Source organism: Pyxicephalus adspersus, chromosome Z (genome assembly GCF_032062135.1).
Source record: "Pyxicephalus adspersus chromosome Z, UCB_Pads_2.0, whole genome shotgun sequence".
NCBI lineage: Eukaryota > Metazoa > Chordata > Amphibia > Anura > Pyxicephalidae > Pyxicephalus > Pyxicephalus adspersus.
Genome location: NC_092871.1, coordinates 85,271,218 through 85,297,397, shown reverse-complemented (window position 1 = coordinate 85,297,397; position 26,180 = coordinate 85,271,218). Strand labels below are relative to the sequence as shown.

General features: G+C 39.7%; 1 protein-coding gene across 1 annotated transcript; it reads left to right on the top strand.

The window, feature by feature from the left end:
- Positions 1–12,181: 12,181 nt before the first annotated feature.
- On the top strand, positions 12,182–13,488 carry CLDN2 (claudin 2). Its single transcript, XM_072430812.1, has one exon. The coding sequence runs from the start codon at positions 12,437–12,439 to the stop codon at positions 13,109–13,111; it is 675 nt and encodes a 224-aa protein (XP_072286913.1). The 5' UTR covers positions 12,182–12,436; the 3' UTR covers positions 13,112–13,488.
- Positions 13,489–26,180: the final 12,692 nt, after the last annotated feature.

Here is a 26,180-nt window from a genome sequence, read left to right as displayed (position 1 = left end):
AACTGTTGGTGGTTGGTTCTGGTCTCTCCAGAGACTTGGCATCAATTTGGCCAATTCTGGATTCTGAATATCCTTAATCTAACCACCATTAAATAGTGGATAAATGTTGGTTCTGATCTCTCTGGAGAGTTGGCCTCATTTTGGCCAATTCTGGATCTCAAATGTCCACAATCCAACCACCATTAAAGCCAATGGTGGACAACTGTTGGTGGTTGGTTTTGGTCTCTGGAGAATTGGCCTCAAATTGGCCAATTCTGGATTCTAAATGTCCTCAATCCAACCACCACTGAAGTTATGGGAAAAAATGTATGTGGTTGGCTCGGGTCTTTCTGTTCACTGGTTCTCTCTCTCTGGTCTTTCTGCAGCCAAATGAACTAAAATGGCCCAGCATACCCACCATATGTTTAAGGATTATAAATGGGGGTGGGGTACAGTGGTAGGAAGGGGGCATTTGACACAGGTTAAAAATATCAGCCCCACTGACAGCAATAATCAATGCCATGGGCTGTATAATGTGCAGTCCAGCAGGAGTATTGCTCAAAGGTTGCTGTAATATATTCTTCATTCACACATTATGTAATACACAGAGCCTCAGTAAAAGAAAACGACAATCTGCAGATCACACGTCAATGGTATTTTCTAACATTTCCTTTACTAGGGTGACAACGAGGCTTCTCCATAGATACCCTACAATACAGATACAGTGAGGGTTGTCACTCTAGGACAGGAAGTCTGTTTCCTTTATAATCTGTAGTTGTTAGCTCCTAATACAGGTTTGTCTTTCCATCCTTGTCCACTATTCTTGCTGGGATGACTGTCAAGGTTTTGCTGTCGCCTGAATCTCCTCTTTTCTAATGAGTCACTGCCTCCCTAATGCTCTCCATAGCAATATCCATGCAACATTCTCCAGAGATTAAATGTATCCTTTCAGTTTACAATGCCACAGGTGTCACTGGGGGATTTGTGCTGCAGTTCCTTCACAATTTGTTTTGCTTTTATTTGGTAGAAGTTGTGGGACTCAACCGTATCTGATGACCTCTCCAAGGAATTCAAGGAGGCCAACAGAGAGATGTGACAATATGGCTACCCAAACAGCGGGACCTTTCATAGAGCAGTTTCGGTATTGTGGTATTACACTCCTAGCTTCTTTTATCTAGTGTTTGGAAATTGTCCCATGATCAGACCAAAATTGATGTTTTTGTTTTTTGTTCTGCACATTGCAATCTTGTAACACGGCTTTAGTCATTGATGACCTGCAGGCAAAGGTTGTACACATGGAGATTCCTGTTTATAAGCACTGATCAGATTTTCCTCCACTCAGTTCGTTGCCAGTTTGTCTAACTTTACCCCAATGTTTAGGTTGGTTCAGTGGCCAAATTCAAATCCCATTGAAGCCAATGGGTAAAAATTCTTGTGCACCTCATCCAATGGCAGGCACAAGGTGTAGTTCGTCAAATCCAGCCATCAGCCATTGATGGTCCACTATGGCCCACTGGCTGGATAGGCTGATGACCAATGACAGCTATATCATACAGTTCAGCCAATCCAGCTGGGGGACAATGATAGGCACAATGTACAGTGCACCTTTCCTTGCCCTTGGTGCCGAATGACTGATGTTGGGGTTGAATTAGACACAGATTTGTAGCCAAACACCAAACCTACCGTTCATATGTTTTGGTGGGCCTAGCTAACCAAAGGTCAACTCCATGTTGGACAGGACCTCTACTAAAGCAGCCATAATGTATTCCTTTTATTGAAATTACAGATCATTCTTTGACCCAGTCCCATCACTTATCAAGGGTTATCTTCCACTTTTTTTAATGGTGGTGGTGGGTGGTCCTCCATGATGCATGCTCCACTCTGCACTATTATACGATACTGCAGTATTGTAATATATTATATGAACCCAACCGTCCTACCCTCATGGGGTTATCCTTGATGCCCTGGGTTCACAAGAAAATGAATGGAATGATATTGGTCATTGATAAACCTAGAAGAGGATCAGGAGCAGCGGATGTCAGAGCTGGAGAATGAAGAGGGTGAATATTTTTTTCATACTGCTAGATTACATTCCTCTTCGGTAACTCTTACAAAGAACAAATTGACATTTGAAACAGCTAAGAAAAAAGGAGACGAAGGAGGTAATTAATATTATTATGGGTTAACTAAGACTTAAGGGGTTAAACTTTTTTTACGGACCCTTTCTCACATGGACGTGCGTTCACTTGAATGGGATTCTCAAAAATTGGACCTTCACTATTTTTAGCTGGAGGCCCATCAGAGTGCTGTTTAGAATAATTGCCCCCCCCCCCCCATTGCACCAATGCATTAGATGCTCACCGCTGTAACTCGCATTATAACGACAGGTGCATTACTGCAATGCAAATATGTGAACCTTATACACACAAGTCATGAATCATATGGCTCTCACAGGAATGTGGCAAAAGGACATTTTTTTTTCTTATACACATTCTTAATGAGGCTCTCTGGGAGAATCAGGCAAACAAAATGCATGGGGAATATTGGCCAATATAAATAATGGGAGAAATAAAACAAAGTTCCATTACATTATGTAGAACTAATGACATTATTCATCATTCTATGTAACATTTTGTAATAATTTCTATTGTAACATTAGGATGCTGATTTCTTGCCTCCTTTTTGCTTTCTGTCTACACTTATGCAAAGATGGCTGCATGGTATTTCCCAGATAGTGAAAACAATGGACCATGGCTGTGTAATGTGTGTTATAGACTCCACTGGAAGCCTTTGTAACAGGGTGAAAACAAAGGAGGATAATTGGCAAACAGAGTGTTGTCACCCTATATATGTAAGTGTTTAGACAAGGTCATTTGTGGTCTTATTTAAAGAAAGCTGCGCATTGATGAAAAAGATTACATTGATTTTTATGTTATTCTTATAATCACTAATTCAGTCATTTATGTTGCCGGATGCATGCAAATATGATAACACATTTCTCATTCAAAGAATGGCCTTTAAATCCATTTTATCACCTGTGTATGATGATTCATCAGAGAAGTCAGATGGTAATAACACTTGAGATGCCATTGCTATGAGTGAATTATATGAAATTGTTAATTTCCACTAACCTTGCGTAAACACATGCATTAACACAAAGTACTGTGACGCACACAATCTAGGTTGGTGTGAAGGGTGGCCATTCATTCGGTGACCCCAAATGCACCTTAGTAGTGTACTACTCTATTATGCGATGTGCTCAGCTGCCCAATTGGATGCCTAATGCAAGACATGACAATACATGTGCGTACATGTACATCATGGAGACCTTAGTGTAGGTTTTCACTATAGAGGCTCAGTGTAGGTGAGAATCCTGAAGACCCAGATAGAGTCCATCATAGGGACTAGCTGTAGATGTACACCCATCATGAAGACCTTGGTGTCTGTGTTCTTTCTATAGAGATCCAGTGTAGGTGTGAACCCTTTCTGGAAACCTAGATATAGGTGTGAACCGATCCTGGGGACCTGAAGTATAGGTGTGAACTCATCCTGGAGACCCAAATGTAGGTGTGAACCCATTTTGGATTGTGAGTCTATCATAGGGACCTTGCTGTAGATGTTAACCTATCATGGAGACTGTGGGGTAGGTGTTCTTACTATAGGGGGGAAGGGGTGAACCTTTTTCTGGAAACCAAGATATAGGTGTGAACCTATCCTGGAGACCTTGCTGTAGAAGGGAACCAATCATGAAGACCCAGTGTATGTGTGAGCCCATCCTAGAGATCAAGATGTAGGTGTGAACCCATCATGGAAACCTTGCTGTAAATTTAAACCCACCAATGAAGATCTTAGTGTAGGTGTTATCACTATAGGTGTGAACCCTTCCTGTAAACCCAGATATAGGTGTAGACCCATCATGGAGACCTTGATGTAGGTGTGTTCTCCCTATAGAGGCTCAGTGTAGGTGTGAACCCATCCTAAAGACCCTGATAGAGTATGAGTCCATCATAGAGACCTTGCTGTAGATGTAAACCCATTATGACGAGCTTGGCGTATGTGTTCTTTTTATAGAGACTCTATGTAGGTGTGAACTCTTCCTGGAAACTTCAATATAGGTGTGAACCGATCCTGGAGACCTTGCTGTAGATAGGAGCTCATCATGGAGATCTTAGTGTTGAGTTGTTCTCACTATGGGGGCCTAGGGTAGGTGTGAACCCTTCCTGGAGACCCAAATGAAAGTGTCAACACATTTTAGAGAACTTAGAGATCCAGTGTAGGTGTGAACCCTTTTTGGAAACCTAGATATAGGTGTGAACCAATTCTGGGGACCTTACTGTAGATGTGAACTCATCATGGAGATTATAGTGTTAGTGTGTTCTTACTATAGAGGTCTAGTGTAGGCATGAGCCCTTCCTGGAGACCTCTCTGTAGTTGTAAACCCATCATGGGGACCTTACAGTAGGCATATTATCACTATAGATACCCAGTATACGTGTTAATACATCCTGAACACCCAGATGTAGGTGTAACCCAATCATTTAGACCCCCAGTGTATGTGTGACCCTAGAAACACATCCAGCCTGAAAATTCCAAAACAGCTTTCTCTGATACCAATGCAGTACCTTCTTCAACTCCTTGACCTTCAAGATCTTTACCATATCTATAATAACATATTGGACTCCATAGACACACAGATTCCTTGGATCTTTCCTCTTTTCTTTTGCCAATTCATTACTTGCCTCTGGAGGTTTATATGTACAAAAAATGCTCCAATGTTCATTACTGTAGATGTATACTTTTACTGGGGGAAAGTTAGACTTTGGTCCATGTTTAGGCCCCTACAGTCAAAGGAGCATTTGCAAGCCCAGGAACTGGTGTTGGAAGAGAAGACCCAGCTTACAACTGGTGTTCCAATTAATCCCAATGGTGTCCAGTAGGGTCCAAGCCGGAACAATAATTTGGAGGGGTTACCTACTTCAGCTGTATGGTGTATATAGTATATCTCTGTTCTCTGCAATGTCTCTATAAGTTGAAAGATGGGTAAAATAACAATTACCAAAGCAGTTCCGTCTATTATTTTTTCAATTATTAAGTATAGAAAAAATTGGCCTCCGGATGTATCCAACCCTTTACTCTGTAAAGTATCTAAACGAGTCTCATGTAGAAAAGCAATACAGGTCTTTGGTGATTTATTATGGGATAAAATATTTCCACCTCTTAATAGGATTATTGAAGCCATTAACATTCCAAGAAACAAAAAGTAATTTTATTTGTCATCGTTGATTACAACTGAAGCTTAACCAAACATACTTGACAAGCAACAACTATAGAAAAAACACACACAACGGAAGAACAGTGATAATTGTAATTTTCCTAAACAGAGTTTAAAGGTGAATTTCATGTAAAAAGCTAAACACAGAGTTGAAATACATAAATGGAAGATTTTATGACTTCCTTAGGATTTGAATTCCTGTCCAGTGATAAAGAGAGGAGTTTATCAGTCTGTTACTTCTACTTTCACTGTCCACTCATGGGGATGGCAATGGTGTATTGAACTGCAGCAAGGATGAAATTACAGAAGGTCCTGGCAAACAGCAAATAAATAGATGCACACTACAGCCCATTAGACATATAGGATTGCATCTTATAGCCAGGTCCCATAGTATTGTCACTGCATCAAGATAACTTGTGCAGTACAGCCTTATAAATGTCCCAAGGACTGTGTTCCATGAACGATGAAGAGTCCCAAAGATCTGACACGGGTGTAGGAAGATTGTGCTTATGCAGTACAGACCTACAGACATCTATGGGTCTCTCTCCCCCAGCCAGACATGAATCCCATAGACACATCTCCATCGGAAGGTAATCAATTCTCCTTAGGACAACCTCGAAGACATCTATTGGACTGAGTTTCATAAGTTCCATAGTCGTATTAGCACTGCAGGGTAATCTTTTCTGTGTTGTACAGCCCCCATGGACATCTATGGTATATCAATGGCACCTCATGGCACAAACCCATTGGATACTTACTGTACAGTAACTTTCTGAGAACTGGTGTGTTACCACTGTTTCTAATGGGGAAGCGTCTCTTGATTCTGCCATTGTCTTGCCCTATATTGGGCAGAATATGTCCAATATTAGGTGACTGCACTCTCTGATCATGGACAAGCCCAACAGACTCATCACTACCACAAGGTAATCTGTAGTACAGTCCCATAGACATCTATAGGAATAATCTCTGGGAAACTGTCCAATAGACATCTATGGGGGTGTATACCTAACATTCCTTATGGGGCAGCCTCTCTTAACTCTGCCATTGCCTTGCCCTATATTAGGGGGAATATGCCCAATATTTGGTGACTGTATCTTCTGGTCATGGACGAGCCCAATAGACTCATCACCACCACAAGGTAATCTCAAATACAATCGCATAGACATCTATGGGATTCATCTCTGGGAAAATGTGCCATAAACATCCATGGGATTTATCTTTTGGAAACTGTGCCATAGACATCTATGGAAATCATCTCAGAGAAACTGTGCCATTGACATCTATGGGATTCATCCCTGGGAAACTGTGCCATAGACATCTATGGGATTCATCTTTGGGAAACTGTGCCATAGACATTTATAGGATTCATCTCTGGGAAACTGTGCCATGGACATTAGTAGGATTCATCTCTGGGAAACTGCCATAGACATCTATGGGATTCATCTCTGGGAAACTGTGCTATAGACATCTATGGGATTCATCTCTGGGAAACTGCCATAGACATCTATGGGATTCATCTCTGGGAAACTGCCATAGACATCTATGAGGGTATATACTGTAGGTGTGATTACCTTGTTGCAGTGAAAGTAAGCAAATTGTACTATCACAACCTCTTGAATCCAGTTGGAATCTGTGTAAAGGGGATGTTGGTTAACAGTGGGAAAAGTTTGGAAGAATTGGTACAGATCCCCATTAGGACACAAGATATAAAAACATACCAAGAAATAGACAACACATTCAAAATCCCCACATTTTCCCCTGTATATACATCTGTCCATATCACAAATGTGCTTTATTACTTCCATTTTATGATAATGAAGGAACACATTTTTCACATTGGACCGCCAAAAGTTAAAAACACAATAAATCTGCCAATATCCAGAGCAGCCGAGGTAACAAAGTTGCTGATCTTCTAATTGTTAATGGAAGTAATAAGGCTCAAATAAGGCAACAGATATCCAAGTGCATTGTAAATCAATGAGGTTGAAAGTTTAAATATTCTGACGTACTTATTAATGGGAGGCTGTGAAATTGACCAGTCTGTGTTGGACTGTGCCATATCTGGCTTATCAAGAAAGTAGTACTGACATTGAATGATGCCTGAGCAAAAATTTCCCTGTCCTTTCAAAGAACCAAATAAAGGCATTGTCTGGGAAATTCTTGCGATTTTTATAAGTGGTAATACATGCATATAGAAATGTTAAATGATACATGACTGAGGATATTTAAAGTTTATCTGGCAGTGCATCCAAATTCCCAAATTCATGCCGTGGAGTTAAAACTCTATACTTTTATTTCAAGGGCATAGTTGAGTTTTGTGCCAGTGGAATGTCCTAATCCTTAATCGTGAATAAAACACATTTACTGGAAATTCATGCCAGAGGAATTTTAAAATCCCTTCCCTTCTCTAATATGGAAGATTCCCACATTAATATGGCTAGGAATGACTGTACAGTGATGAATATACCTCCCCTTAAAGAGGGGCCCACCCTTCCCTATGGGTATATAGGTATAGAGATTTATATACCTTTAAGAGCAGCTTGATGGTCCAACCTGATGACACCATTCCAGCTTCCTCTTCTTTCTTCAGTGCTGGCATAATGACCCCCACCCAGGCATAAAGTATTGTGAACCTAGTAAATGACGCACTCCATAGGCTGGACATACAAATGGCAGACTAGGGGTAAAGGAAAGGTGACAGACAGCATTGGATCCAGGTGGAGGCCACAGATTGGTCTGGATTGAGAAGGAATTCTATTGAGGGTGAAGCCAGAAGCAGCGTTGGATTAAGGAAGAGATTGGGGGGAAGCCACTGAGAATATTGGATTTAGGCGCAAGATAGTGACAACTTTTGATTTAAGAGGAGGCTGGATGCATAGCTGGATTGAACGAAAAGTCAAAGACAGGGCTGAATTTAAATGGAACTTTATTGTGGTGAAGGTCAAAGGCAGTATTGGATCAAGGAAGAGATTCAGCGGGTGGCTCCTGAGAACATTGGCTTTAGGAGGAAGATAGGGACAACTCTTAGGAGGAGCTGGATTGGGCAGAAAGTCAGGGACCGTGCTGAGTCTAAGAGGAGGCTGGGAACAGTGGTAGATAAAGGAAGTTCTTAGAAGTTCTTCAAATTTGTCCAAGGGCAAACTCATTCAACAAACTTTAAAACGGGCTCCCATTGGAGCTCAAGTTTTTGGCTAGTGTTTGGTAAAACCAGTACCACTTTGACCGACCCCCAGCCAAAGGAAAGGCTGCCAACTATGTACATCAATATCTAAATAGGTTCATGGCTTGCTCTGTTGGTTAAGTTTGTTTCAGTCAGGCCATCATTATGGAGTTTGCAGAATGTGTTAGGGAACCTGGACACTCAGGGCTCTATAAACAAGGAATCCGATATTCCCTCAATCATTCCCTGGTGGGAATCAATTGTTGCTACTGAAACACATGGACCTGGAAGAGTCACAAAAGGGAATGTTTGAGGGAATGTCTGACTCCTTAAATAGAGTACTTAGAGTTTACCACAATTTCCGGTTCTGGAGAACTTGACCCTCATTCCGCACATTATTTTTTCCTCTCATTCTGAAACCATCATAGGTCGCCGAGCTGGGAAACATAAACTGAAAATCATTTGGTTCATATTGTTTTATAGCTTATTGAATAATAATTACTGTCTCATACAAGTCTGAACAATGTAAACAAGGCAACAAATACTGTGATATTATCTTGCTATACTATCGCCATAGTCATAAATGTACAGTTATTAGGAAATATCATGTGAACATTTGCTTATCTTATCGCTCTTCAAGTTATTATTTAAAAGACCAATTGGTTAACAACATGATTAATTGCTATTAGGATATACAACCCGCTGACATTTCTGTCAACCTCCAGATAAACTTGTCTGACAATGGCTGTAAATATGATTGGAAGGGAAGGAAGAAAAGAATTAATGAAATCCATTAGGAAATTGTTTATGAGCATGGGCGTGTTTACTTTTCTTGGAATCCAAACCAATAAAAAAGAGAAATTAGGAGACGTCTGTGGCTTTGGGGTTATGTAATTCATTTATTAATTGGATTGAAATATAAAATATTGCATGGAATAAAATGGCTGTCAATTTTGAGGTGACCTGTAGACCTGTGTACAAAGGCAACTCCATAAAGACATGGGTTCACCAGTTTGGTGTGGAAGAGCTCGAGTGTGTCCTGCAGGTCTACTTAATGGTCAAGAGTATATGGCCAACCCTTCATACGATGGGGTTTATATGTCTTCAACATACAAAGACATTGTAGACAGTTGCATGGAGTTTGCAGGTTCTCCTCGTGTCTGCGTGGGCTTCCTCCGGGTTCACTGGTTTCCTCTCACATCCCGAAAACATGCAGTTAGATTAATTGGTTTCCCCCTAAACTGACCTTAGACTACATTAATGACATATGACTATGGTAGGGACATTAGATTGTGAGCTCCTTTGAGGGACAGTTAGTGACATGACTATGGACTTTGTACATTTCCCTATAACGGGTACAAAGCCAGCTTCATAAAGACATGGGGTCACCAGTTTGGTGTGGAGAAACTCGAATCTCTTGACCTCAACCCTACTGAACACCTTTGGGGTGAATTGAAATGGTGATCCAGATCTTCTCATCCAACATCAATACCTAACCTCACAAATAGGGTGAATTCCTACAACCAAATATTCAGTGGTAAACTTTCCAAGAATAGTGGAGGATATTATAGCCCCAATGGGGGACTGACTCCAAATTAATGGCAATGATAAGTGAAGATTCCAAATTAATGGCCATGGTTATGTAATGGCATGTCCAAGAAACTCATATAGACATAATGGTCAGGTGTGACACCTTTGGGATGAATTTGAGTGTGGAGCCAGGTCTTCTCATTCAACATCAGTACCTGACCATCCAAATTGTCACCTGCAGACACCCTTCAAAGAAACTCGAGTGTCCTACTGAACACATTGGAATTGGAATGGTGAGCCCGGTCTTCTCATCCACCACAAATGGGAACAAAGTCCTACAGGCACCCTCCAAAATCTCATGGAAGCCTTTACAGAACTAGCAACTGCTATAGCCATGAAGTGGACCAATACTTTGTTATTGGCCATCGTTTCTGAAACCTGTAAATCAGCGAACTGTGTCTGTGTAATGAGTGTTGAAACAACCAACCTTTAGCCCCCATTAGATGCCTCAGTGACAGAGTAACAACATAGGCGCATAATTAGGAGACAAGGACTGAAGATTGATATCTATAACAGGAAATGTCCAATCAAGGATTTTTATAGACTTGTTTCTTTTTAATTAAATTTTTGGGGATTTACTTATAGAAAATATGTATCTGTGAAATTTATTTTCCAATATTTTATCACCACATACCAAGTGGCAAACAATAATATGTTATGTGAGCAGCCAGCACATTATAGAAGGGTTAAACGCAGTGTGCAAGTAAACGGTATAAAAGACGGGAACAGTGCAGATTAAAGTTTCCACATTCCAGAGGGAATTAAAATAAATACAAAGTAGTGACATTATACATTTTATTTAGTCTGATCCCCCTTTTCATTGTAACTTATTACCTTGTAATGCTGTTAGGGCACAATGCAGCTGAAAAGCAATCTGCTTAAACAATCCGTATATGATTCTATAGCTAGACTGCTGCAATAGGAAGATTAGGATAGAAGTAAGCTCTAACTGGGTGGCAATTGATTTGCTAAAGTCCCATGTATTATAAACAACTGCCCTTTTCTTTAAAAAAAAACACTTCTTTTTATTATTTTAAAACTGCTGATCTTTGCTGGCCTTTTTGCAAACTTCATGGTTGCATGGCATTTCCTACGGGGAATCGTTGAACACCACCTATAGCTTCCTTTAAATGCAAGGTGACAACACGGGAGAAAAAAATTGAAAACAGAGACAGGGTTGTCACTCTTGGACGAAAAGGGACCTTCATTGCAAAATCACAAGATTATTGATGGCAAAAACATGAGTTGTAAATAATTGGGTGGGCCTGAGTACTTTTGAATTAAGGAAAAGCTAGCTTTCATTGTTTCTCAAAGAGGTTTTTGTGATTTGGGGAAAAGTGTATCGAAAATTATGTAGTAACCTTCTAAGATTCTGCAAAGGCCCATTCACACTGCTGTTTTGCACTGGTGAATGAGCAATATTGGGCATTAAGTTGCATGGTCCTGTTTGCAGGGGAGGGGACTTGTGATTAAGGTTTACTTACATGTCTTGTCTCTGGAAAAGACAAAAGAGCTCATCATCTCCTCCTTCCTATCAGCACTGCAAAAAAACTGATCATCTCCTAGTGTTGCTTCTCCCTCCCCTTACCTCTGCTGTATAAAATATTGCAAGAAGCTGATACCAAGTCCAATTCTGGCTCCTAAATAAATTGCATTTACAAAATAAGAATTATTTAATAATGATTCCAAAGCTGTCATTTATGTTTGAGCTAACAGTAATGGAATTTAATCATGTTTAGGTTAAAAAAAAAGCACACCCACCCACCAAGGTGCAGTTCCCATGGATCTAATGGACTACTTTGTCATTTTCATTGTTTTTATACTTCACACCATTCTATTTGTACAACTCGTGAGAAAACCGAACGGTAATGTTGCAATCGTGGAAAAAAAAAGCGTTCCAGAGAATCTGAGAAAGCCAAGGCTGCGATGTACTCAGCGGAAATTTGGCAGCTGGGGTGAGATACTGTATAGGCAATATGAGAACCTGGAGGTGGGTTGCATAATGTAGGTAAGTTTTGCTGGCAAGAGATCACAGGACCAGGAGGGGGGTCTGTTTGATTTTTATGTTTCATAGATAACACGGTCAAGGGGCATTTTCTGAATCAGTTAGTATTGGTGAATATTTAACCCTCAGCCAACCCCCTGCTTTCCACATCCTCCCCCTTCCCCATGTTCTTACCTTCACGTTTAATCTCAGTATAAACTGGACTCAGCATGACATCAAATCCCAACAGCTAAAAAAACCACAACCCAGTTTTGTATTTTATCTGAGCCGAAAGCAAAGAAATACTTTGCACATACTGGAAAAGCCTCGTTTAGACGCCGTTCCAAAAAAGATCCACATCAGTTATGGAAAGCTGAAAAACAGAAAAGACTTGGCGCCTTATCATTGGAGAATAAAGAAGTAGACCAGAAGAAGAAGAAGAGGCAGCAAAATGGCTTCTGTTGGTTTGCAGATGATGGGCTATTTCATGGCTGTGTTGGGTTTGCTTGGCGCGGTCATTGCCACTCTCCTTCCCGACTGGAAGGTCAGCTCCTACGTCGGTGCTAGTATTGTGACAGCTGTAGGTTTTAATAAGGGACTATGGATGGAGTGTGCTGTCTTTAGCACTGGTATCACCCAATGTGATATATATAACTCTATGTTGGGTCTACCACCAGAAACACAAGCTGCCCAAGCGCTTATGATAACATCATGCGTGGTGTCTTCCTTGGCCACCATCTTTACCGTCTTTGGCATGAAATGCACCATCTTCAACCAAGGGAATCCGTCCAAGGATAAACTGGCAATAACCGGTGGCGCCTTCTTCATCCTTGGTGGGGTCATCTGCATGGTGCCCATCTGCTGGAACCTTCATACTATTCTCCAAGATTTTTTCAATCCATTGCTTCCCGATGCACAGAGGTACGAAATTGGATCTGCCCTGTATCTTGGCATCATGTCTTCGATCTTTTCCGTGGTGGGTGGTGCCATTCTATGTGCTTCTTGTCCTCCCAAAGAGCCAGAACAAGGCTTTTACAGCAAATACCAGACCAGGACATTGACGGCCAACAAAGCACAGACTTCTAAGAAAGAAAATAGCGGCTACAGCCTGACAGGTTACGTATGAATCCAAAAGGAAACCTTTAGCCGTACTCTACTCCAGCTTGATTGATCATTCATTGATTCCGTACTCCACATACTGTCGTGCCAGTAGACTTAAGAGACTTCTAATCCTATTAATTACTACCGCTTCACTGAAACCTAACGCCATCTGCATTTAAAGCAGAATAAAACGACTGTAACCACACGGGCAGTCTAAAAATATCAAACTTTGGAAAGGACATCTTTTTGCATTGGAAATGCAAAATGTTTGGAATAAGGACTGTAAGAAAAAAAATGCAGCTTTAAATTCCTATAAGGTTTGCTTGTTGCATTTGTCATTTTTTGTTTGTTTGTGCTGACTAGTCTAAATAAACGGTCAGGTGTTTTTTTTCCCTGTTGCAATACATGTTTAATCTTTTCCGCCTTTTGTAGCTATTTGTGGCATAAAACAAAAAAGTCAAATAAAAAGCAAGGTTACTGCTGTTGATAAATGTGATAAATCAAAGTGGGGGGAAAAAAAAGAAATGACTGAAGCCAGAAAAGGATTTACCTTTCTATATTAAAGTATTGATCTATTTTTTTTTCATAATACGGCAACTTGTAAGGAATTTTTATTACACCAGTGGAATATAATAGATATATAAAAGGGGAGTTGGACAATCACATTTTTTTCAGGTGGAAATTTGTACCCATTTATATGGTTATTGTGTTTTTATTTAGAGTACAATAATGCACTGGAACGCAACAAAATTGGTACATGTGCTTTTTGTACCATTGCAGAACATTACAACTGAGCACAATAATGTGTTATTGTGTCCTGTGGTGCACTGCAACGTATCTGCTGGGAGTGTGGCATTGGAGTGCCATTCAATACAAATGGCATCACATTGCACCAATTTCCATAAAGTACTTTACCTTAAAGGAACAATCTAAATGTGTTTTGTACAGACAAACTTTACAGCTTTAATGCGTTCTCAAAATATACAAAGTGTTTTTGAAGTTTTCATAAAGAATGCCATAATTTTAGAATTTTAGATCAGAACAAAATCTCTCCGATGTAAAAAAGAGGTTTCAGGAACTTCCACCACTTTGCAAAATTACCACTCATGTCCTGTTCTTGTTAAATCAATAGAATCAATAATAGGATATGTTAGGGCTTTTGCTTAATTGCATTCAAATGCAACTGTTTTCATATATGGGAAAATGACAGCGAAAGGCTGAATGTGACCTGTTTGGCAGACAATGCAATATCATCTCAATAGTACATATTGCATCCAAAGAAATGCAACGCAAAACAGGTTAAATTCTCTGCATTAGTGAATCAAAAGCGATTCTGCTCAGCTGATTTGCATTTCAAACATAAGAAGAGAACATTGGTGTAAATCTCAAATCATTAAATATCACAAAATAGGGAAAGAAGAACAACTCTGGTTGTAATAGTGCAGGGCAACGTTGTACTTTTATTCACCAGGAAGAGCCAACATATTTTGGGTGTTCTTAGGAATGTGGACCATAATGAAGTATTACAACAAGGGATATTTTATAAAAGACCCAATGGGAAGCTAATTTTTCCAACTTGAGCAAAGTAAAATAGTACTATATTACTATAATAATTAAGTGTTCTTGCTATATTTCAGCCTGCTTCAAATCTCATCCATTTCCCAGTTTTCAGCCCTGAAGAAGAGGGGTTTTTGTAACCCCAGAAATGTGTTGGCTTCTCCAGGTGAATACAAATACAATGTTACTTTTACACGCTTTTCTTTCTTCCAATGTCCTATAGATAAACATATATAATAAAATAGATACATATATATAATATATTAAAAAATAAAAAGAACTGATAGCTAACTCTAATGGCAAACTTACATTCTTAGAGAAAACATTGAACAATCCAGGCTCCCCGCTACTATTATAAATATTACATGGCAGCTTTAGGATCACAATATTCTTTTTTCCACTCATATGACAAATAAATCAGAGAAAGAGAAAGATGGAGGATTCTGTCATCAATCACATCACTTGGGTGAGAAGATTCGGACTGAAATGGTTTATAATATAAATATATAAAAACCTATAATGGTTATAATATAAAATGCTGATTTCTTGCACATTTCTAGTTTTAATAACAGACCCTAAATAGTATCTAAAGCAAAATGATAATGTTTTTCTCAACTTAAAGTATTTCTATAGCCCAATTTTTTTTTTTTTTGCAGTTAGGTGAGCTTATAACCTCAGTTAGATTTTATAATGCTGTCGATGTGCCTGATTTGGAGATTTACCCTCCTCTAAAACCTTTTTTTTGTCTGGAACTCCATTATCACTGAGATTAGACTAAAGGGAAATCACAAATTGAGCTGTCACCAGAATGAAAACTTGTTTTTATAACAACTATCTAAGGCAGCCTTACTCGTGAAGAATAACCCCTTGAAAGGGCTTTCAGGTATTCAGGGAACACTTGCAATAATTACTATATGCACAGCTCACAATATATAGAATGGTGGTCAAAAGGAAAAAGACCTCTTATATTGGGCCAATTTATATAAGCTCCCCAAGGCTGGAGAGGATACACTTTCATCAGTGAATCTGGGTGATCTGGCAAACCTGGAATGGATTTCTTCAACGTCATTTGCTAGCAAATGTTTTGAATCCTGGACCAGATCCATTCCAGGTTTGCTGGATCACCCGGATTCACTGATGTGTATCCTCTCCAGCCTTTGAGAGCTTTATTAAATCATGTCCATTGCTGGGAAGAATTTCACCCCTACAGATAGATCATTGGTATAATTTAAACTGGTCCAAGAGGCACAATTTGCTCATTGCTCAAGCAATCCCTAGCAACCTCTGGAGGAACCCTGGGTGAGAAACACCGGCTCATTCACATGTGTGCATTGCAGTTCATGCTATCACGCCTTCCAATGTACTGGTCCAGCGCTTGTTTCCGAATAGCACCCAATGAATTATTTCTAGTGCAGGACAATACATTATAGGTGCAGTTTTTGGACCACTTTGATCAATAGACAGCCAATTCAAATGACTGAGCTGCTCTAAAGCTGCACAAGGGAATTCATATTGCATATACACATATGGGTGTACAAGACCTTAGATAAGACTTATTTTGGAGACATTTTCATTTACTTTGTATTGCCTCTAAATGACTGAAAGTCAGGAGAAATGCCCAAATGGGTCCAAAATGAAAAAAAAAAGGAATGTGACATCTGTTTTATCCATTCTTTTCTGCAGAGGTTCTCACAACTGATCTGCCGGAGATAACATGGCAGCTTTGTACTTCTATAACACCATGAAAATCACTGCAGATTGTTGACGCAACTGGTGGCATGATGCTAATTTGTTATTTATCAAAAGGCCATCATAGGGAAGTACAAAGAACAAGTCATATTGCACAAATAGTGGACGATGCAAACATAAGATAGGCGCAGAATATGACTATACCTACAAAGGTAATTATTTCAATAACCAGTATCGATAAGAGAAATCTTTCAGAAAAACAACCTTTGGAATCCAATATGTAGCCTACTCCCTGGATAGCCATATCCGTTTTTCTATCCTTAAGTTCCGTCTATAGAGAATATTTGGGTTTGGGTCTAGTATGCTTTCATTCTACAGTACACTGTATTTTGAACCTTTCTGCCAATAATTTCTTGAGTTTGTTTTCATGCTGAGGGTATTTTGTTAAAAATGCAAATTTAGCTTTAAAATGTAAGACTATCATAGTGAAGAACTTCCTCAAATCGCTCTCTATATGTGACTCAAACAAGGACCAATATTATGCTTAGACACAAAGTCAAGTCCATTCAAAATACCTCTGCAACCCATAAGGGACCCTTCCAGGAAAATGTCTGATGTCTGGGCACTGAAATACTTCTCTCCTCCAAAGCATTGGAACATTTCTTTCCTTTAAATCTTTTCTAAGTTTTGGGAACAAGAAATAGTCAGGTAAAGGAGGATCAGTTGAGTAGAGTAGAAGGGTCTGTGTGCTTAAACCCCAAATTCTTCTAAATGTTCATCGTCTTGCGAGAAGATGCAATGTTCTACAAAAAGAGGAGACCTTTCTGCAGCTACCTTTGCCATTTTTCTTTCAAAGGCCCTTTAGTTAAAACAGTATTCTGCATAAGTTGTGTGGAACATCTGAAGACAATCAATCATCATAATACTTTGCCTATTACAAAAACAAATCTGTCGCTATGAACTTTTTTGCTGACTTTTGAGTTTCCAACTCTTGGCCAGTGAAGAACCCAAGAGTCCCCACTGCAAGGACTGTTTGATCTACAAATGGTGTAGCCGTGGTGGTATAATTTGTTTTACTAGATCTCTCAAAATAATGCAAAATGAACTTAGAGATGTCCACTTGTTTCTCAATAACATTCAAACATTACATACCTTGTATGGATATAATATAACCATGGCCATTATTATTGATTTGTTCGCAACCTTCTGATTATTCTTCTGGAAAGTAGTTGTAAACATGGGAAGAATGCCCCATTGCTTGTGTCAGTGGAAGGAATGACCTCCTATTATTGGGGTTCAGTGAAAAGAAATAGTGCCCTATTCTTGATGTCATTGGAAGAAATACTGGCCCATCTTGGGTGTCATTGAGAGCAATGGTGCTCCCAATTCCAATCCAAATAGTGCCCAATACTCAGTGCACTAATGGTAGGAATAAGACCCTATTTTTAATATCAGTAGGAGGAACAGTCCACCATCATTGGTGTCATTAGGAGGAATAGTGCTCCTCATCTGTGTCATTGGGAGGAATAGTACCCCATCATTGGTGTCATTGGGAGGAATAGTGCTCATCATTGGAGTCATTGGGAGGAACAGTCCTCCATCGCTGGTGTCATTGGGAGGAATAATGCTCCATCATTGGTGTTATTGGGAGGAATAGTCCCCCATTATTGGTGTAATTGAGAGGAATGGTGCTCCTAATCCCAATCCAAATAGTGCCTAATCCTTGGTGCCAGTGGTAGGATTAGCATCCCATTCCTAATATCAATGGAAGGAATAGTTCCCCATCATTGGTGTAACTGGGAAGAACAGTCCTCCATCGTTGGTGTCATTGGCAGGAACAGTCCTCCATCATGGGGGTCATTGGGAGGCATATTCCCCCATCAAATAGTGCCCAATCCTTGGTGCCAGTGGTAGGATTAGCATCCTCAACTCATTGGGAGGAATAGTTCCCCATCATTGGTGTCATTGGGAGAAATAGTCCTACATCATTGGTGTCATTGGCAGGAATAGTGCTCCATCATTGGGGTCATTGGGAGGAACAGTTCTCCATCATTGGTGTCATTGGGAAGAATAGTGCTCCATCATGGGGGTCATTGGGAAGAATAGTGCTCCATCATTGGTGTCATTGGGAGGAACAGTCCTCCAACATTGCTGTCATTGCCAGGAATAGTACTCCATCATTAGTGTCATTGGGAATAATAGTGTTCCATTGGTGTCATTGGGAGGAATGGTGGTTCATCATTGGTGTCATTTGAAGGAATAGTCCCCCATGATTGGTGTCATTGGGAGGAATAGTGCACCATCATTGACTGTTCTCCACTTTCTGTGCTTCTGTTCTATACGCACATTAAAAACCTTAAGGTGAGCAACCTAAAAGCTCTCTACTGGGAGGAGGGATCTGAGCTACAGCGAGGACATTAAAGTAAAACTGAGAATCTAAACCTTGCAGCTGAATTGCTCCACAGTGGCTGCAATTATCAAGGTCAGTGAGGTCTTGTTCTAATGTTTAACTGCTGCTTGTTTGGAATATGCTAGTATTTGAATTTCCATAGCTTGGCTGTGGCTCTGCTTTTGGTGCTGCCTGTAAATTTTAACTTTATACCAAGAAGATCCTTTGAAAAAAGAAAAAAAGGTAGTCTATGGAAGATGTTGCTAAAGCTCCATCTGCTGGTTAAAAATATTGTACAAAATCATTACACTATTTCAACTTTACAGCTGATAACACGATCTAAAAATAGTGCAAAATAAAAGAGAATCTTTCAACAATCAGCCAGACCACAATGTAGACTTTGGACATAGTAAGGTAAGAGCAAGATAGTTAAGAGTTTGTGGATGCCTGACCATCGCACCTACATGAACTTACCGGACATCCAGTTCCAAAACCAAGGCCATCAATATGGAGTTGCCCCTCTGTGACTTCATCCACTGTGCTAGGAAGACTTTTCACAAGATTTTGGAGGGTGTTGGTGGGAATTTGCCCCCATTCATGAGGTCAGGACACCAAACTGGTGACCCCATGTCTTTATGAAGCTGGCTTTGTACCCCGGGGCACAGTCATGGAGAAAAGAAAAGGGTCTTCACCAAACTGTGACCACAAGGCTGGAAGAGAACAACTGTCTACAATGTCTTTGTATGATGGAGGATTACCAGAGCCCTCACTGGGGACACTGGAACCCCATCATTGGAGGGGTCAATATACTTTTGACATATAATGTGTTTTTTCTCTGCATGCATGTATTTATATAATTTATTTTCCTTCTGTTCTGAGTTTATAGAACATGCACCTACAGACAATTAGTCTCCTTTTTCTCTATTCTACTATTTAAAAATCAGGTCTGTTCCAAGGATGACCGTCAGTCATACTCTGCCTAAAGCATTTTTAAGCAAATGTTTATATGGCTTCTGGCTTTGCGGTGAATAAACATAGCTGTCTACATCCATAAATATCATTTAATTGTATTGTGACCAGAGGCTATTGGTACCTGAATGTCTAAGCTAAATTTAATATGCACCAATACATTTGCCAGTCACTCCATTTGCCTAACTAAATCATTTTTAAAGAGATATATACAGGGAAGATCCGGGTTTTGGCACCAAGTGATGACTTTATGGAAAAGGTTCGGCTCCACTTCAAGTTGCTGCAGAATGTCAGCTCAAATTTCCTTGCGGCGCTTTTTTTTCTCTAGGGTGAAATTTTACTAAAAATTTCAAATTGATAACTTTTATTCTTCTCGTGATTTCAGGGCTTGAGAGGAAACACAAGGACATTAAACAGTGACTGCCAATTGAATGGCAGAGAGTGCCGGCGTTTGTCCCGCATGTTTGGAGAAGTTTACACATTTATGGCGGGAGATCAGAATCATCTCACTGCTTTGTGATAGAGATAGAAACACAATCTCATTATTTCATAGACAGAACTTCTACATAATTATTTTTCAACACAAACCATTTTCTATGCAATCTATAAACATTATTACCCCCCTAGCGGTATTCCCGAGTCACACTCGGGGTCGCTTTTAGCTAAAAAAAAAACACTTACCTTGTTCTGTGGCTGTCCCCTGGCATCCTGGTGGTCCCCGCAGGTTCTGGGAACATGTCCTTTATCCTCGATCTGCAGCCGCGAATGCAGCGGTGATCTCCGGGGTTTCCCAGTGACCTTGGTGCGGACGGGAGGATCCTCGCAAAATTCAAATCATTTTGTATTGGATTCAATACAAACTAGCTGTATTGAGTCCAATACAAAGAAATTTTATTTTATATATATATATATATATATATATATATATTGTGAGGGATTAACCTCAGGATCGCCTTTGCTGGGGTCAAAGGACACTTGTCTGGTTCATCCAACTCAGATCACACACCGAGGTTTAAGTTTTAAGCTGACTTGTAGTCAGGTTTATTTGAAGGTTGCAGATAAAATAACAAAAATAACAAAAGAAAACCTTGCCTGTCCGGCACTTACTATACATCTGCTGTTCCTGTCTATCAGCTGGAGGGCTTCTCCCTGTCAGCTCCAAACAAAGCTTTCAGCAACCTTTTACTCAGGTTTCCGTTCATTCACATAGACCAACTTTCTGTGTCCCCAGGCAGAGAGCTCCTCACAGACCGACTGTCTGCGCCTCCAAACAGAGCTCTCCCACACAGTCCACAGCCTCTCCAAACAGAGCGGCACTGACACAAACCCCAGTCTGTGAATCTCAAAGCCAAGCTGAGCCCGCACAGACCCCTGTCTGTGTCTTTCCAAGTTAAGCTGAGCCTGCACAGACCCCTGTCTGTGTCTCTCCATATTAGGCTCCTGACTGAGATCCTGGCTCTGTGTTATATCCCCAACCTCAGTGTATCTTGATTAATTAGCTCACAGGTTAGAGTCTTCCTGCTACTTCACACAGGAGAGGAATCTTGGGCAAATATACCTCACACAAAAGAGAAATCCTGGGCGAATATATCTCCCTTCCACCTCCAATCCTGCTGGGTGTCACTAAATATATATATATATATATATATATATATATATATATATATATATATTATACAAGCTACTGTACAGTTATATTACATGTTTAAATATTTTTTTGTATTTTTTTACAGATTTTTGTGTTTTGTTATTTAAAGTTTACTATTCAATTTATTAATTATCAGTGAGTTATGCCTAAGAATTATAGCCTACAATGAAAAATACATTTCCATGTAAAAAATTGTACCGCTTTTTGCATGAAAATTTTGGATGGAATTAGACCGCTAGGGAGGTTAAATAAAAATACGCTTTTTGCCACTTTAACCAGTAAAAACGTTTCAAATGGTGTCACTGTGAATAAAAGACACCCATGGTATTTGTACTTTTTACAAATAAAATAAATTATGATTGAAATACAAAGCATTGCAAAATGATTTATTTATTTATTTTTATTTATTTTGATGCTTTATTTTTTTTTAATGCAATACTAAAGCAAAGTCAACGAAAAGTTCTAATATGATTTTTAATGAGGACATGTAAGTGTTAACTAGTGGTTAAAAATGGGATAAAGATGAACACATGTAAAACAAATATATAACAGTATGTTTGCTTTGCCTGACATTAGATGTAGATTTTTAAACCCAATTCCTGCAGATGAATGAATCCATGTGAATTTAGCTTCAGGGTTCCTCCAGAGGTTGCTGGGGGTTACTTGAGCAATGAGCAGTTTGGACCTCCCAGGTCAGTATAAGTGACACCAACTATCTTTTTGGCTATCTGTAAGGGTGACATTCTTCCCAATGGCCAGTAATTTAAGAGGAATTCTTCCCACTGACCACCACACTAATATGATCTGTGGATATAATAATTATAGAAGGGGTTCCTTGAGGACATAAAAGTTATTTCAAGAGTTCCCCTATGTTAAAAAGTTTGGAGTTGCTGCAGCCGCTGCTGTGTACACAAATGTCTTGGCTATTTTTGAGATTTGATTACATGAACAGAGACTGGCTGGATAAAAAATACTAAAACATTTTAATAAAAAAAAAAATCAAAATATTAAAAGCACATCTTAACTTTTAATTTTTTGACAGCCCCCTTCTGACATCTCCTTTCTTCTTCACTAGATGGCAGTGGAGGTCATAAACAGCTCCAAAGAGTTAAAGTTGAACTAAGATATTAAAGAATTGCTAAAAGGCCAATTCTTTATTGCAGAAGGGACAGGCAATGCTGCAATAAAACAAACCTGCCAGTGGGAATGAATAAAAATACATGCAAATATTTAGCAGGTACATAATTTAGGCTTAGCCAGTCAATATGGGCAAAGTTTCTGAATCCAGAAGGTGACTGGGTGAAGACACCGCCACCGGCGATGGAGTGAGGAGAGCTTTATTTTATTTAAACATTTGGGAAATAGGCCTTCTGCAATAAAGAACCAATTTTTTAACGTTTAAGTTGTGTTTTACTAGCATTTAAATTGGAACTTAAGCCATCGGTGGGTGGTGATATTTTGCCATAATGGCGCACAGTTACCGTTTTTAGAACCCTGCAATGACAGCTCCAGGTGCATTCACTGAAGCCGTCATCTTTTGGGTCCCTGTGATTTTCTCTGGCCATTGAGGTGCAAAAATTGCACTTTTTCAGATGTGTCAATAATAGAGCCAAGCTGCATTCTAAGTGTAAAAAAACAAACAAAAAGCCATTGGGAGCTGGGGTTATTTTGGCAAAAGAGACCTTAAATGACCCCTTCTGGTGAGAACTTTTTTTTAGCTTAACTTTTTACATAAAGAACCCCTGTTGGGTTAGCACAATTTATTTAATATCAGTTGTCTCACCAACAATAATGCTTTACCAGTATATACTGGTATATGCATACCATATATGAGGTCATCCTAAAGGAATGCAGCATATCCTTTAACTGATATCCTTTTAAGGTAAAATACTGGTCATTGGTCAGTACTGGTCAAACACTGGCCATTGTCTCAGTTTCCTGGATAGTTAAAAACACAGTGCCATGCTTAATAACTAGTCTTGACCAGAAGTAACTGTATGCAACATGTTTTTTGATCATCTGCCAAGCCATTAATTTAGAAGACTCCTTGAATGATGAATGCAACTCACTTCCGCAGCTAAGTATCTTTTGTTACCGCTTAATAATTGTTATTACAGTATTGCATTGTTTTGTCTATCTTATAATTAAATAGTATATTCGTTCAAGTCTTTGTGTTATCTCTCTTTGTACACTTCAAATTGAACCCATCATTATTTTCATAAACTGTCACAAATTATATCCGTGACATAACAACCCCTGAAATGATTATAGAAACTTGAGGAACTCTTCCTAAAAACAATTCATTACATGCATGTTCACTATGCCATCCTTATATAAAAGAAAGTTGAGTCATGCTGTTAGTTTTTGCCTTGGAACTATGCAGGCAACATTAAATGGGAAATCCATCCACTATAAGTCAGGGAATCCCTAGCAAGTTCCAAAGGAACCTCAATATTCCAGGGAGTAGAGAATGACCAAAAGCAATTAAGAAGAACAGTAATCTATTCAGTAAATACGCTATAGCTATGCATGGTCTGATTGCTGACTTTGGGACATTTATGGGGTATCCTGTAGCTCTTCTCTGGTCAGGAAAGCAAACTGTTTGCATCAAATTGGATCTAATTGATCAGTTGTTAATTTATAAAGAAAATAGAATGCATAACTTTTTTTATCAATTTTAAAGTTTTGCTATGAGTCTAGTTAAGGACTGAGCAGATTCAACAATGGAGCAAAGGCTTTCTTATCTGCCATATTGTAAGTGAACATGATGGGGCAACAGGAAAAATTGAACTGTGGCTGTCCCCTGTTACTATCCTATTAAGGGCAAAGGTGCTGCCATTCCACCCAGCAACTAGACTTTCTGATATCCTGTGCCCATGAATGTCGTTAATGTCTGTTCTTCCAGATCTGTACAGGAATCCACTTTGCATTCGTTCAGGAGCTTCCAATAAAAAAGACCGGTCACTGCTGCTCTATCTGCTGGTTCCAGGTGACTGGTCTGGTCTCTGCCCCCTCTTGTAGTTTCCACTAGCAGCCTGTAGTAGGCAGGCTTTCTGGACTCCTCCCACAGCTCCACTTTCTGTACTTGCTATTTTCAGCTCATGGATCGCCTCACTGCTACTTCTACAGAGTAATATCTGAGTTTGTAAAACTATTTGTGCAAACATCTTATTCATGGTATAGATATGATGTAATGATTTATTCATTTCCATACTGTTAATATACCTGAAGTCTTTAGCATAGCACTGCATTGCTAGGCAATTTGCAATGCCAGCAGCTGGAAAAATCAGTAGAGGACACAACAATAGCCTGTTAAGTGACAGCCCTGGAGGTATCCACCCACAGTATTTTCATTGGTAGCAAGGAAACCAGAAGGAGGATAATCAAATCATCCTTCTGCTCCCGGTCTTACCGTCAGCCCCACAAATGTAATCAGTGAATGTTTTCCCATGGTATTTCCCTAGGCTGATGTACCTGATGGCCCTGATTTATCTTATCTAGGGCTGGCTGATAAATTGCACCTACTTTATTATGTTAACTAGAACTAAGAGATATTAGTTAGTGTTGCCAGCCTGTAACAAGCAAATCTCTGACCCCACTACTCAACATTCTAAAGACTTATATTAGCTATATACATTCCCGGTGCACCATTACAAAAGATGTACAAAAGGAAAGCCTCAGCTTGAGCAGAGAAGCCTGCTCCCTACCAGCACGCTGCAGAGAAACTCCTGTTTCACATGGGTAAGCAGTGGTTTCTCTGCAGAGGTTCATTGTCATACTGAGGGGACTTCATAATTCAATGTCCCTACCATATTCATAGTTTACTTACTTATTCTATAGTAATTTTTAACTTACAAGGAAGGTTTTAGAATGTGGGAGGAAATCTATCCAAACACATCTGGAGGCACTAAATGAGTGCAAATGGTGTTCTAGCCAGAATTCGAACCTCAGACCCCAGTAAAGTGTTAACCACTCGGCCACCATTAGTTGGCAAGGGGCTTAGAATGTATGTTTTGATCACATATATCTTTTCCTAGCCTCTGTTCTAGGGGTACTCAGTTACCCAAACCATAGTAACTCATGCATTGTTGGGCATTTTGCCAACAGAGTTACAAAATTCTTCAAGTTTAGTAATAAAACAGCTCATTCCAAAGCCCATTTTGGGGACCAATGGTTATGGTTTGTTGGGTCATCACTAAGATATGGCAATACGTCCCTTGCCTGGGCAAATAGCTTAAAACTGATCGGAAGAAGGCTGTTTGGTGAGACTCATTAGCTGTACAATCAATAAATAGTCTGTCAGGTCTTTGCTGATTATGGATGGTTGGGTCATCACCAATGTGAGCTGATATGTTCCTTGTCGTTAAAAGCAACTGAAGAGATGCCCAAGGCTGATCAAAAAAGATGGCTGTCTGGTGATGCTCATTGACCATACATGCAAGAGATGATCTATCGGCTCTTTTCTGGTTATGGTTCACTTGGTCATCACAAAGGTGAGGAGATACGTCCCTTGCCTGAAGAAACAACTGAAGATGTGCCCAAGGCCGATCATGGAAGATGGCTCTCAGACTGGACTCATTGACTGTACCATCAATGCATGGTTGGTCAGCTCTTTGTTGGTTATGGTTGGTTGGGCCATCACCAAGGTGAGGAGATATGTCTCCTGCTTGGACAAGCAGCTGAAGAGCTGCCCAGGGTTGATCAGGGAAGGTGGCTGTCTGCTGATGCCTATTCTTCATACAATCAATAAACGATTAATCAGCTCGTTGTTGGTTATGGTTAATTGGGTTGCCACCAAGATGAGGAGATATGTCTCTTACATGGACAAGCAGCTGAGGAGTT